We start from the raw sequence: 13304 nt of genomic DNA, 5'->3' as shown, positions 1-13304 counted from the left end.
TGGGAATATTTGTGATATGGTCGCTCAGAAAAATACTCAAATGTATTTAATATGCGGTTTCACAGCTGTAGTCTGTCTGGGATAAATCCTAAGGATCTGTTTGATTCTTGTGAACCCTTTCTTGTTACATCTCCTGGTACTGCTATGCACTCGAGTTTAACCACTGCTGAACATGCCCTGGTAACAAAAGTGTGGAACAAGAAGACATGCAGATATGCCTCCAGAACAAACAGCTTATCTGAACTGTGGGTCACTATGGAATGTAAATTTTGCAGGGAATTTGGAAAATAACCCATAAGTACATCTGAGGAGCCATTTCCTGGTCCTTCTCTCCATTTCCCAGGTCTGTGGGTGTGTACACCATGCTTAGTGGGGCACTTCTGAGCTGTAGCTTGAATGTCTGCTGTTGACACCTTGTGGGAATAGGAATTGTCAGATACCTATCCTTTCCCATCCTTTTCTTCATTAGCACCAAGTGGAATTGGCTCCTCTGTGACTTACCTTGTTGGATGGATATTTCGTTGTCACTTAAATGTTGCATTAAAAAAACCCACCTCACCTTTTCTAATGCACCTGATATGACAAACTGTGATGGGGAAGGGGAGCACAGGTCACTGCTGGAAACAAAATCAAGTTTTCTATAGTTTTTAGTAGTGCTTTTGGGCAGTGGTTTGATCTTGATGGTCATCAGTGTAAACTGTGCACGTTTATGGGTCTATGAGAGCAGACAAAATAGGATGTGAAACTGTTGTCTGTGGATACACTCCATAGGAATAACTAAAAGATGCAGGGATTTCACATCCATCCATAAACAAGAAGTATTCAAGCAGCAGTATGGCCTGGTTGACTTCTCACCTGCTTGTTCAGCTACAAAGTTAGTGGCACAGGCTGTGCTGAGCTCACAGCTGTTGTAGTTACACGGTTCTCAGCACGACTTAAAAAATATCTGGATTGCACCCATGCCAACCACAGTCCTGGCAGTAACAGCAAGGGCAGGACACCATTCACATTAAAGCATCATCCCCACTGCAGAGCCCTGTGAAAGATGCTGTTTGTAACCCGCTAGTGAGAATGAGAGGACTCCACCTTGTTATTTCTCCCCATGCAGAAGGAAGAAAGAGTTTATTTTCCAGCTGGTAGTCTTGCAATTGCAGGCAGGCATCCAGTTATCAAGCTGGGCTCTTCCTGTCCCCTACCTTCTTGGCAAACAAAGCCCTGCATGCCCAACAGGACTTCATTTTTTTATAACTGTGCTGTTTCTGTGATATCTCTGGATACCTCCAGGTAGTTTAAGCACTGAACTGTGTGTTTCAGACTGGAGAGTGAGTACCTTGAAGAGGAGCAGCATGAGCAAATGAGCTGGCTAGTTTTCTGATGGTGTTTGAGAAGTTTCTGATTGGCTCTGTCAGGCTAGTCTGTCTCTGCTGACAGAAGACCAACCTCAAAAGCTTTGGGAGATCCTCTGGGATGAGGCTAATACTGTCCCTGATGTCTGCCATCAGATATTAGCATTCCCCTACCAGCCAGCCCAGACAGATGAGACACAGTTGGGTCCACACAACCTCCCACTTCGACTGCATGAAGTTTTTGCTCCTCTGCATTGGACTCTGGCATAGGCTATGCCTATCACTGCATCCATGGAAAATGCAGGAAATCCCTCATGAAGTAGAGTTTCCACCTCGTGTCTTCCCAACAAACATATTTCCCTAACTCAATGTCCTCCTTTACAGGCCTTTAAATTCAAGAATAGCTCTGCTTGAGGTTTTGCAAGGGTGTGCCAAACACAAAAGCCAAGATGTGCTGGCTGTTTCCAAACAGCACTTGGAGCGAGCTGTGATCAAAACCAAACTCCCTCCTCCTCAGTGCGATTCCTGGCCCTCTCTCTGTGGGCTCCCCATCTCCCTAGTATGCATTCACAAAAAAGCCCTAGTGAGAGAACACGAGGGGCAAGCATTTGCCTTATAGCAAAGACCCGCAGAGCTTCTGCACAAGGAACAAGAGCTTCCAAGGGACTGGAAGCAGTTGCTGTGTTTGTGTTGCCTGGCCCTGGTTTCCCATCGCTGGGGGTTTCCAAAGCAAATGAAACGTTACTCATCAAAGCGGGCTCCCTCCCCAACTTTGGGTTGTTGAAAGTACTACAAAGTAAGATGGAAAGAAACATGTAATCCTTCATCATCACAGTGAGGATTTACTTGTTTATTTAGATTCCCCGTCTGTTCCAAATGTTCTGCCAGAGAAAGCCCATCCAGACTCCAGGAGTGCTTGACACACATTAAAAAAATTTCTAGATGTATTTAGAAGATGAATCCATCAGAAGACACTGCCTTTCCTCACGGTGCACGAGTGCAGCAACCACATGGAAGTCCCACACGCAGAATAAAATATCTCAGGATGCTTTCTGGAGAAAAAAGAAAGGAAGGAGGCAAAGGACCCTGGGCAGAAATAGACTTCATTGTGGCTCCCCTTAATCAGGAACATTTTGGTGGGACTATCCTTGAGCTCCTCTTTTTCTGCTTGGAAAATGTGTTCCAGGTAGACAAAATGGATCTTGGTGCCTTTGTGGTCAAGGGTTGTGTTCCCAGGGTGATTCCTCCCTCTGCCCTGGGAGGTGGAAGTCAACCTCTTGAAGGTTCTCTCTCTCTGCAGATAATACAGGGGAAACAGAGAGAGGGAGCCCAAATCTGAGCCTCACTTTTAGCTGCTTAAGAGCAGGCAGCTGAACCCCCTTGCAAGTACACTGTGTGTAAGGAACTTAACTCCTTTGCATTGAAACTACTCAGCAACCTTTTTAGCTGGTGTTTCTCACTCCTGTTGCTGCCTCTACAAAAATGAAACAAGTGAGAAACAAGAGACCATAAATGTGGCAATCACACATAGGTGAGATGAGATAGACCTTTGGTGTCATCCTAGGATGAGGTAGCAGAAGATGAACAATTGTCCATCAGATGTTTTGCATTTGGACCATCATCCAACCCACTGGATTTGAAAATGTCCTGGGAGCTGCTCTTCTAGTGATGCGTTGGGGGCAGAACCTTTGAAGTCATCTCTCTTTTCATTTCCTATCTATGAGCCACCAGCATGAGTGACTATCAAGAGCCTGATGTCCCTACTAGGGGCAATATTGCAGTAAGTTTTTATAGGATAGTGTGGGAGGGGGCAGTTTGCAGGCAATGACCCTGCCTAAATAATCCCTTCTTTTAAAGTTATGGGATTTTGAATGATCCTATAGACTGCTGAGACTTTACCCTTTAGGGTTTTGTCTTAAAGAAGCCCTATAATGAGATATTTAAGACACTTTTGTTCTTGAAAAGGAAAATAACCAGTTCTCTCTTTTGCAGGTGCTGCCTTTATTTCACAAGTTGACATAAAGAGAAAGGGCAGAGTCTCACCAGAATCTGGGGTTTCTGAAGGGCTGCTAAGCTGAATCAAATCTAGAGGCTTCCCAAAGTGACATCCCTTGGCCTGAACCCTCAGTTTTGTACCAGAAATAGGGCATCCTTCCTCCATAAATTCATTGTAGCCTCAGTGGGCTGGACAGGTCTGCCAAACAGTTCACAAAAGTAACTGTGAACCACTACTATAAAAAAAGCATTCTGCTTTTGAAGAGTTGTGAGGTGTTTCAAGGAACACCTGAATTAACCCTTGCTTTGGTAAGTGTTTGTGTAGGGCTCACCTGTTGCTGTCTCCTTTCTGCTGTCCCCTCAGCTCATGTGCTCCTCGGTGCAGAAAGCCCTGTTTGAGGAGGAGGACAGAGTGAAGAAGCTGCAGCAGAAAGTGGCGTCGCTGGAGAAGCGCAACAAGCAGCTGCGAGAGCGAGTGAAGAAAGTGAAGAGGTCCCTCCGGCAAGCCAGGAAGAACAGCAGGCACATGGAGCTGATGAACCGAAAGCTCAGTGAGAAACTTTCCTCTGCAGGTGGCCAAATCCCCTACATTAACTCTTTGAAGCAGGAGAACTCCCATGCCACCTACCTGAAAGTATAATGTGAGGGTAAGTGCTCAGGCCAAGGATAAGTGGTGAACTCTGCCTGCATTAGATCAGGATCTGGCCCTCACACCTTGTCTATGCTGTGCTTCAAACCTCGCATGGAGAACGAATCTGAACTTGCTTTAGACACAGGGTTAAAACAGGAATGCCAACCGGATTTGGCACAGCCCACAGCTGAGTCCTCACTGTCCTCAGTGGACGGAGGGCCAGACAGTCATCTGTGCTTCTCCTTCCTCACCCACCTCCACCTCCACCACCGGTTTTAGGTTGTCCTTGAGGGAAGCACCAGTCCAGCCCCACGGGCCACTGCAGGCACTTGACACAGGAGCTCTTCTTGCCAACTTATCTCCTCCACATGGGCTGGACAAGGCAGGCCTGGGGATACAGATGTGGATGCTGTGTCAAGGATGGAAGCATGAGCGCTCTTTGTTCCATCATCACCCCCAAGCTCTCAACCTTACTGAAGCTTGACTTAAGTCTATATCCACTGTCTGGGCAAAGGCTATGTCCGAGACACAGTCAGTTTGGGCCTCTGTTCAACATGAAGTATAGATACACCCAAATTTTCTTAAGACAATTTCTATATAACTCTAAATATTCTAAAGAAAATATCTAATAATTTTAGTTTTACCAAGAAGTGCCTCAAGGCTCTCAGTAACTCCTTCAGGTGCTTTTGTCATTGGTCAACCATCCATGTTGGAAACCAAATAATTTTGGGACTGTGTCTAGGTCCTAATCCAGATCCTGCAGTCAGAAGTGGACTGTCTGTCTTAGTGGGTGTTGGATCAGGCCCAGCAGATAATTTCAGATCCCATTTTCAAGCAGGTTTAATTTACAGTGTGGACAAGGCTTCAAGTTTTGTAATCACTGTTTGAGGTATAATGGAGGTTGCTGGGCAGCCTCACTTAGTTACACTTAGAGACTGTAGAGACCACATCAATATCAACAGGGCATTAAAAATTTAGGTAGTTTATATATGTATATATTTTAAAATCCTATAGAAAATATTTTTATTACACATTTGATATAGTCTAATTTCTTAAAATATGAAGTACAACCTGTTCCTTGGTTATCTTGTAAAAAAAAAAGTCCATCATATCCTTTATTAGACATTTGCACACTGACTTCTGCTCAAGCAGTGTAGGTTAAGGCATCAGTATCTGTGGCTGATAATGTTTTCAGCTGTGTTAATGAACCACATTTTGGGTCTTGGTACTCACTCAACCTTCCTTCGTGACAGGGCACCACAGGGAGAGAAAAGTAGAAGAGCTTTTCTGTTTTATTTCCTTTCTCAAAATAGTTTTTCTTACTCTAAGCATGAGACCCAAGTGCAGATGTGGTTCAGGCTTTTTGACAGGGGCAGATGTTCCTTGCCCAGCCCTGGGCAACACTCACAGTCTGCCAGGGCTAAACCCAGTTTGTACAAGGTGAACTGGTCCTGGTCCAGATGATCTTTAACGCAGAGCTGAGACCTTCAGAAATAGCAGTGTGGAAACCACTGCTCTGCTCCCAGTGCTCCACAATTTACCAGATCATTGCATGGTCTCCATGCTGTGTTTCAGCACTCAAAATTAGAGTATATCCAGGCTACAGCCCTGCTGGACCACACTTTAACTATCCCTGTGCTTGGAAAAGCCCGTATCAGCTTTCAAATGGGAGCTTTAGTCCAAGATGAACTCAGAAATTGACTCTCATTACCCTCCAGTTTGGCTGCTTTTGGAAATACAACCTTTTTTTTTTTTTCCCTCTCTTGAAATAATATTGGCATTTCTTAAGATTCTGACTCCTCCACAAGCTCCACTGGTTTCAAAGGCTTCTCCTACCACATCAGCACAATTTGAGTTGTTTTATGCTGTAGTCAGCAATGCTGTTTCCTGAGAATTGCTGCAGAGCTAAGGCTTCCCTAGAAGCCATCAGGAGTTTTTAATCCCAAATTTTAAATCCATAGAAAAGTAACTACTTTTTTATTGGTTTGTTTCTGGTTTCTAAACTGCTGTTTAAATAAATGAACTGGTTTTCCTGGGATAGGTATTAAAAGCTTGTGCTTTAATTTTCTGTTAAGAAAATACTCCCTCTGGTATTCATTCATGTGTTATAAATGTTTGTATAAAGCTGAGAAAGTATAATTAATATAGATACACCTTTGCTATGCTTACAGATTTGCCAAACACAGTGTCGAGTATCTTTTCCTTTTGGCTGGTATTTTTGTCACTTGATGAAAAGATTGGAATTTTCTTCCTATTTCTCCCTTTGTCTAGCTTAAAAGAAGAGTAAAACATTTTGTTGTCCTTGTCATTTTTTTGAGAATTTTGTTACTTTGCAAAGAAAACAAAAACAACCCCTCCCAAATGCAAAGTCCAAATGTAATCCAAAATGTCCTCACTGGGTGCAAAACATGAAAATATTGTTTCCTGGTGAGTTTTTTTCCTTTCATTCCTGCTTGTGTTTGGATCATTTCCAGAGATAAGGAGTAGCAGTCAGATCAGATCACAAGTTAACCCACTGGACAAGTAACAGGGGATGTCAAGCCCAAATAAAAATGCTATTAAAGTGTCACCACTGATTGCCTGTCCCTGCTGGTGACAGTATCCAGAGGGTGACCAGGGAGGCTGCACATGCAGGAAACACAAGTAGGGACGAGGAATTTGGGCTATGTCCGTCCAGGTTGGTACACATCACACAGGGCTTGACACTTGCTGTAAGTTTTAGACCCACTCTGTAGCAACTTCAGGGATCAGCTAATCTGGAAACCTGTAAAAAGGGCAAAAATTTCATACCATTTCCAAAGTTAATGCAAAAGGAATGGTGGAGTATGTTCCTCTTGGAGAGTTATGCAGGAGGGACTGAGGTGCAGAAATGCAGAGGAGGTTGGCATAGCTGGATGGGTTGGCAAGGGATGGTGTAGAAACCCAAAAATATCCTGGTTAAAAAAAAAAAAAAAGAAAGAGACAACTCCCCCTGCCAGCACTTGGTTAGAAACAACACCAAAAGTTTCAGCCCCCCATGAGAAGTTCAAAGATGCTTTACAAATTAATAACATCTGCTTTTGCAAAACATATCAGGAGCTTGAAGGCTGCCAGAACATCTGCAGGGCCAGTGCTAGGGGTTTCCAGAGCAGACAAAGCCAGAATTGAAGACAAGGATGGGATTTTTGGCATCTGTGTTCACCATGGAGGAATTTAGGGATGCTTTTGTGGACAGATCAGTTTTTTCTGGTGGACAGACCAATTTTTTTCTGATGGATCCGGAGGATGGCAAGAATTGAAAGCAAAATTAATTGTAACAGGACAGAATAATAGTGACAAGGAGAGAGAGAAAAGAGGGGAGGGAAGGGAGGGGAGGGGAAGGGAGGGGAGGGGAGAGGGGAAATTGTCCTCTTTGGGATTGTCCTCTTTCCACCATCACCACACCTCTCTTGTACTATTTCAGTGAGAACTTTTGCAGGGTTTTGTGTGTCTCACCAGAGTGTATGTGGATAATTCAGATGCTGCTCTGCACCCAAAAATACCTTCTCTTTTTAGACTTTACAACTGAATTTTCTGTTGTTTGTGTTGTCTTTTTTTTAAGTGGATGTTTATAGAACAAAGTACACGAAATAAACTATTCTCATAAATCGCAAGCACCATCCTGATTTAACAACCCTACCTGGGTAGCTGGGGAAGAACCACATAGTAAAGGGGGATTTATGGGGAGCAGACAATGTTAGCAGCATTCTTTGCTCCTTAACACTAAACCATTAAGAAGAAAATTTCTTCCATATGTTTGAACAAAAATTTAGGGAAATAGCCATGTTATTCTGTTTGGGTTTTAGCAGAAGGGGGTTTTGGAACAGAAGAGCACATCAGTGTTTTAGAGCTGTATCAGTAAAGCCCATTTCTAATACACAGAACTTCTTGCCAAGTTAGGTAATCTCCCATTAATGAGGCAAAGGAGCCCAAATTAATTTCTAAAAGTAGGAGAAAAACATAAAGGGAAAACTGTGACAAGCAGATAAAACTGACAACATATGTAATTTTTTTCTTATAACAAATCCAAGTAATTGCAAGGAAATTTCATTTTCCTCCCCATTTAACCCCAATTATTTTCATTTAATCAGAGAAATGTAACTATTTCCCTCCAAACCAGACTGCTTTGCGTGTGAAACATCGTTTCCAACATGCGCTTGGGTTCAGGCATGTTCCTAATCCCCTGAAACAAACACAGTGAGCAGGACAGCACGTCCCTGCATATGTGGCACTGCTGGGAGGGCTCGTTGGCCGTGGTTGCACTGGCAGGCACAACATGGATTTAGCAGGGCAGGAGCAACGCTGTCTTTGTGAGGAATCACCATTTCGTGCATCGTGATCGGGTGCAGATGACACCAAGCTGGGTGAGAGTGTTGGTCTGCTTGAGGGTATCCCCACAGGGGGATCTGGACAGGCTGGATCAGTGGGCTGAGGTCGGTTCTGTGAGATTCAATAAGGTGAAATCCTGCGCTTCAGTCACCACAGCTCCATGCAGAGCTACAGGCTGGGGGAAGAGTGGCTGGAAAGCTGCCCCATGGGGAAAAACCTGTGGGTGCTGGTTGAACAGCAGGCTGAACATGAGTCAGTGAGTGCCCAGGTGGCCAAGAAGGCCAGTGGCATCTTGGCTTGTACCAGCCATAGTGTGGCCAGCAGGACCAGGGGAGAGATTGTCCCCCTGAACTCAGCACTGGAGAGGCCACATCTTGAATCCTGTGTTCAGTTTTGGGGCCCTCACTGCAAGACACACAGTGAGGTGCTGGAACACGTTCAGAGCTGGGGAAGGGTCTGGAGCACAAGTCTGACCAGGAGCAGCTGTGGGAGCTGGGGATGTTCAGCCTGGAGAAAAGGAGGCTCAGGGGAGACCTCACTCTCTACAGCTCCCTGAAACTAGGGTGTAGTTAGGCTCTTCTTGAAGGTAACAAGTGACAGGACAAGGAGAAATAGCTTCAAGTTGCACCAGGGGAGGTTTAGCTTGGATATAAGGAAGAATTTCTTCAGTGAAAGGGTTGTCAAGCACTGGTACAGCTGCCCAGGGCAGTGGTGGGGTCACCATCCCTGAAGGTATTTAGAGACGTGCAGATGTGGCACTTGGGGACATGGTTTAGTGGTGAACATGGCAGTGCTGGATTAACTGTTGGACTCAATGATTTTTGAGGACTTTTCCAGCCAATGATTCTATGTGGGGACATGGTTTAATGGTGGACTGGGGAATTTTAGGTTAATGCTCGGACTCAATGATCTTAAAGGTGTTTTCCAACCTAAATGATTCAATGATTCTGTGACTTGGTTGGTTTTCCATTAGATGGGCTTGGTGGCATCACATCACTACTGAGATGCCTGACGGATTCTTTTGATGAGAGTGTTTTTAGTGATTGCTGCTTTCATTAATGTCATTTGTACACCACAGCTACTCCCCCTTTGCCTATCTGCCTATGGATAGTAATTTTCCTCTTTACTGAAGTTTTCCACAAACAAAGAGCCATTTCTCAGAAAAAGTTGTTGGTGGTGAATAACTGTTTTGCAATGTTAAAATATAATCAGTGAAGTTACATTTTCTTTGGCAGGCTCCTGCTTTAGAGTCATGACAAAGTCTGGCAGAAGTCCCTTCACAGCCTTCTAGGCCTCTGCCCCAACAAAGATCAGCAGGAAGCCTTTGAAATGTTTTGGGTTTGCAGTGCACATGTGCTCAGCAAAGTCCTTGGAGTGCTGCTTGGCTAAAACCATAGGAAATGAACCAAATGAACCTTCCTGAGCCTGGGCAGTCAAGCTGCCATAGATGGTAGCACAGACAGCCATAGCAGAACTGATAAAAGCAGATTTTTATTGCATTTTTGGCTCCAGGATGCCTCTGCAGTGCCCAGGGGCTGGTGCATGTGCTGGGGGAGATACCTTAAGGATGAGGATGCTCTAATAAGCTCAGAAAGGAGATGAGGAGTAGCTACAGGAGAGACACTGGAGCTGGAGCACTCAGAGGGCTGCAGACAGCACAACACAGGGACTGAGCAAAAACCAGAGCGTCCAACCAGCTCCCTCCAAGCTCACCAGAACCTCCTCGTTCTCTGGACAAGTGTCCAAACAACAGGCACAGCTGTGATTTCGATGCTGACCTTTGGATTACTGAGAAAAATCTGTAGCTTTAGTGAGAATAGACCCAAGATTGTATGTTATTAGCACAAGTCTACTCTAACCACAAGCTGGACAGAACTGTGGGCTCAGCTGGTGCTGTGCCCACAAACCAGCCCACAAATACTACCAGAAAACCACATATTAGTTCAGGCAAGTGGATATGTAACTTCTATCCCACTCAGCTCATCTGGCGAGCAAGGAAGGCATTTGGATCCGTCAGGCTGACCTGCCTCTTGAACCTTGGTACCGGGGTCCAGAGCAGGTTTTGCTCTGTTTCCCCAGCAAAAGTTGGGAAATGGAGGGTGTGTGAGCTGCAGTTCTGCTTGCAATTACCCAGATGCATGTAAGACCAGGTGGGAACTGAGTAGAAGGTTTCCTACAAATATGAATCTTTCTGAGTGTCAGACAGGTGTACCCTCTGCAAGGCAGATTTATCAGCATCCTGCCCTCCTCACACACAGCACAGCAAGTCCAAAGCACCTAATCACACACACTAGAATAGACAAGCCCTACAAGCAGGAGGAGGAAAGTGGCCAGGGCCAGTGTTGAGAGAAGGGGTTCTGCTTCAAATTAACTCCCTCCTCCTTTCCATCAAAGGAGTTCTCTGAGGGTTTTCCACCAGAATTTGCATTGCAGCAGCTCACAGATTTCATAATTTCTCTGCTGCTGCCGTGTCCTCCTATGGCACTGTGTCCCTATCCCTCTCCCTGGGTGGGATTTGCTCTGCTACCATCTGCCTACCCTGTGTACTCTGCCTTGTGAAGGTAGGGAAACATCACATACCGGCACCATCTCCCCTCATGATGCTCTTCAAATGCTGGGCTGACTTTAATGCCCCTTCTCATGTGTTTATTGATGCCCTCTCTTACCAGGGGACAGAGATTATTACCATGTTGTTCTCTTCTTGATCACAGTGGTAGAGCCTCAATCAGAAATGCTACGAGACATTTGGTGCTTGAGTATGTTTGGCCCCATTCCCACCAACTGTGGCCCTGACTGTGCCCCTGGAATCCCAGGAGGTCTGGAGCAGGCTGGTAGGGCTCACAAGAGGTCAGGACAAGTCCTTCATACCTGTGGATGTGTTCACTTCCACCAGGAGCTCCTTCAACCATGCACACTGGATTGACAGCTGGGTGCCTGCAGGAAGTGGGCAGGCATTGCAGTGAGACATGTTGGTCTTCAGCACCCAGCTCTCCATGTACAGATTGTGGACCCAGTTCTCCTCTCACAGCAGGTAGAAACAGCAATGACAATGAAGCCACTGCTGATACCTCCAGACAAGCTGACTTTGCCCATGTTGTGACAGATTGCAGCTTCATACTTGCATTAGGGGGAAATAAAGCTCAGCAATCAGAGCCAACCTTTTCTAAATCCAAAATTTCCAACCTCCAAAAATGCCCAGCTCACCTTCAGCCCTTGGCAAGGCCCCCTCTGGGACATGTTTTGTATCAGCCAGGAGCTGCACAGCTCCAGCTTTATCTAAAGGTAAAGAACCAACATGGAGAGCAATGGTAAGTGATCACTTCTGTGGCTCAGCTTGCTGCTGACCTGGAGGCATTGCCTTGGGGTGGCAACTTGGCAGCAGGGTGGAGAGTGGAGATGAGCTCAACCCACTGCTGTCAGTGTCCAGAGTACACAAAGTGGCCTGGCTGCTTCTCTTCATTTCTAATTGCTCTTACAGACTCTTGGGATCTTTTCTGCAAAAAAGGCAGTCAAAAGGAAACCAAAAACTGCATGGTTTTGGAGGGCCACCAGCTGCCAAAGTGCAGCCCATATATCACAGCCTGGGAACAAATGCAACAAAATACTTCACCTTTCCACTGACTACACTGAGTCCTTAAAATGCTTTAAGCAAGGTTTTGCGTGGTGCCTTTCCTCTCAAAGTCAAGCAAAGGCACCAAGATGCATGTAAAGCACTTAATTCATACAGCAGTTCAGTGGCAGGTCTGCATAAGAGAATTTAGGGGTCCTTGGCTTTTGGCACTTGCTCCAGTTTCTAGAACTGTCACCTGCTGAAGTCAGGCAGGGAGGGGAGGTGCCAGCACATCAGAGGTGTAGTTCCTAGCAGAGTGCAAATCAGAGGGGTCTGCAATGGGTGCTAAAATTTGGATTGCTTATTCAGACAGGAAAACACCTATCTCAGCAAAAGGGATGGGACAAATGTACTCTTGACTGGAGCCAGGGAGGTCTCTTCTGCTCCTCAGTGTCAAGAGCTCTTTTGACAGCCTTCCTTTGACTATTGCAGGTCTTCACACAGAGTGTAGGTCCTTTCCCAAGGCTGCCACAATTTGGCACTTACACACTGAGGCTGCCTGGCAGGAAGCAAACTGGGCAATCCTTCCTGACAGGAACCATGGGGCTGTCATCCCTTGCTGTGGCCATGCATAGGGCACAAGGAGCACTTGGGCAGGTAAACCACTACCTGGAGCATCTCCCCCATCAGCTCTCCAAGTGCTCCCCATACAAGCAGGGTTTGAAGCCCATTGCTTTTTCCCAGTGTCTCTTTGCAGGGCAGACATGCTCATTGGAGAGCAGAGAGGATTGTTGATGCTTTTTCTCTGTTCTGTTTGCTCTAGCAGATAGGCCATAATCCAAACCATAATTTTTACAGGACTCAGTCAGTTCTGTCTCTGAAGTTTATAAGTGTCTGCCCTGTCATCTGCTCTGTTGCCTCCACTCATGCACACATCACACAGGCTCCAAAGGAAATGTTTGCTTCTGCCAGGGCTTTGCTCAGCTGAGTCAGTGCTGGAGCCCTGACATGCTCAGGATTTTCCTTTCTGCCCTCAGCCTCCCTGGCAGCCCTGGACCTGCAGCTGGAAGCAGCTCTTTAAACTGTTGGTTGCTCAGTAAAAAAAATCAGAGACCTTGGGCAGAAAAATGGCATCAGAAGCATTTGATTAGCTTCCTGCAGAGCAATGAGGGAGCTTGTGGGTTGTCTCATGAATTCATAGAGTAAGAGGGGAGCTGCAGCCTGATTGAAAAGTATTTCAGTTTATTCATAGAATCATAGAATGGTTTGGGTTAGAAGGGATCTTAAAGACCATCTAGTTCCAACCCTCCTGCCATGGGCAGGGACACTTTCCACTAGACCAGGTTGCTCAGAGGCCCATCCAACCTGGCCTTGAACACTGCCAGGGATGGGGCATCCACAGCCTCTCTGGGTAACCTATGCCAGGAACCTCACT

The 13304-nt window shown here is 45.7% G+C and overlaps 1 protein-coding gene across 1 annotated transcript in view; it reads left to right on the top strand.

Moving 5' to 3' along the window:
- CCDC3 (coiled-coil domain containing 3) overlaps positions 1 to 6280 on the top strand; it is a 37320-nt gene extending 31040 nt beyond the window's left edge. The window contains exon 3 of the mRNA XM_050324285.1: positions 3706 to 6280. Within this exon, the coding sequence (XP_050180242.1) occupies positions 3706 to 3981 (276 nt within the window). The 3' untranslated portion in view covers positions 3982 to 6280. The remainder of the gene's footprint in view (positions 1 to 3705) is intronic.
- Positions 6281 to 13304: the final 7024 nt, after the last annotated feature.

The sequence above is a fragment of the Myiozetetes cayanensis genome, unplaced genomic scaffold (genome assembly GCF_022539395.1).
Source record: "Myiozetetes cayanensis isolate MyiCay16 unplaced genomic scaffold, myiCay2020 scf3, whole genome shotgun sequence".
NCBI classification, from domain to species: Eukaryota; Metazoa; Chordata; class Aves; order Passeriformes; family Tyrannidae; genus Myiozetetes; species Myiozetetes cayanensis.
The sequence above is the reverse complement of the archived record's forward strand: the minus strand, read 5'-3'. Positions and strand labels throughout refer to the sequence as shown.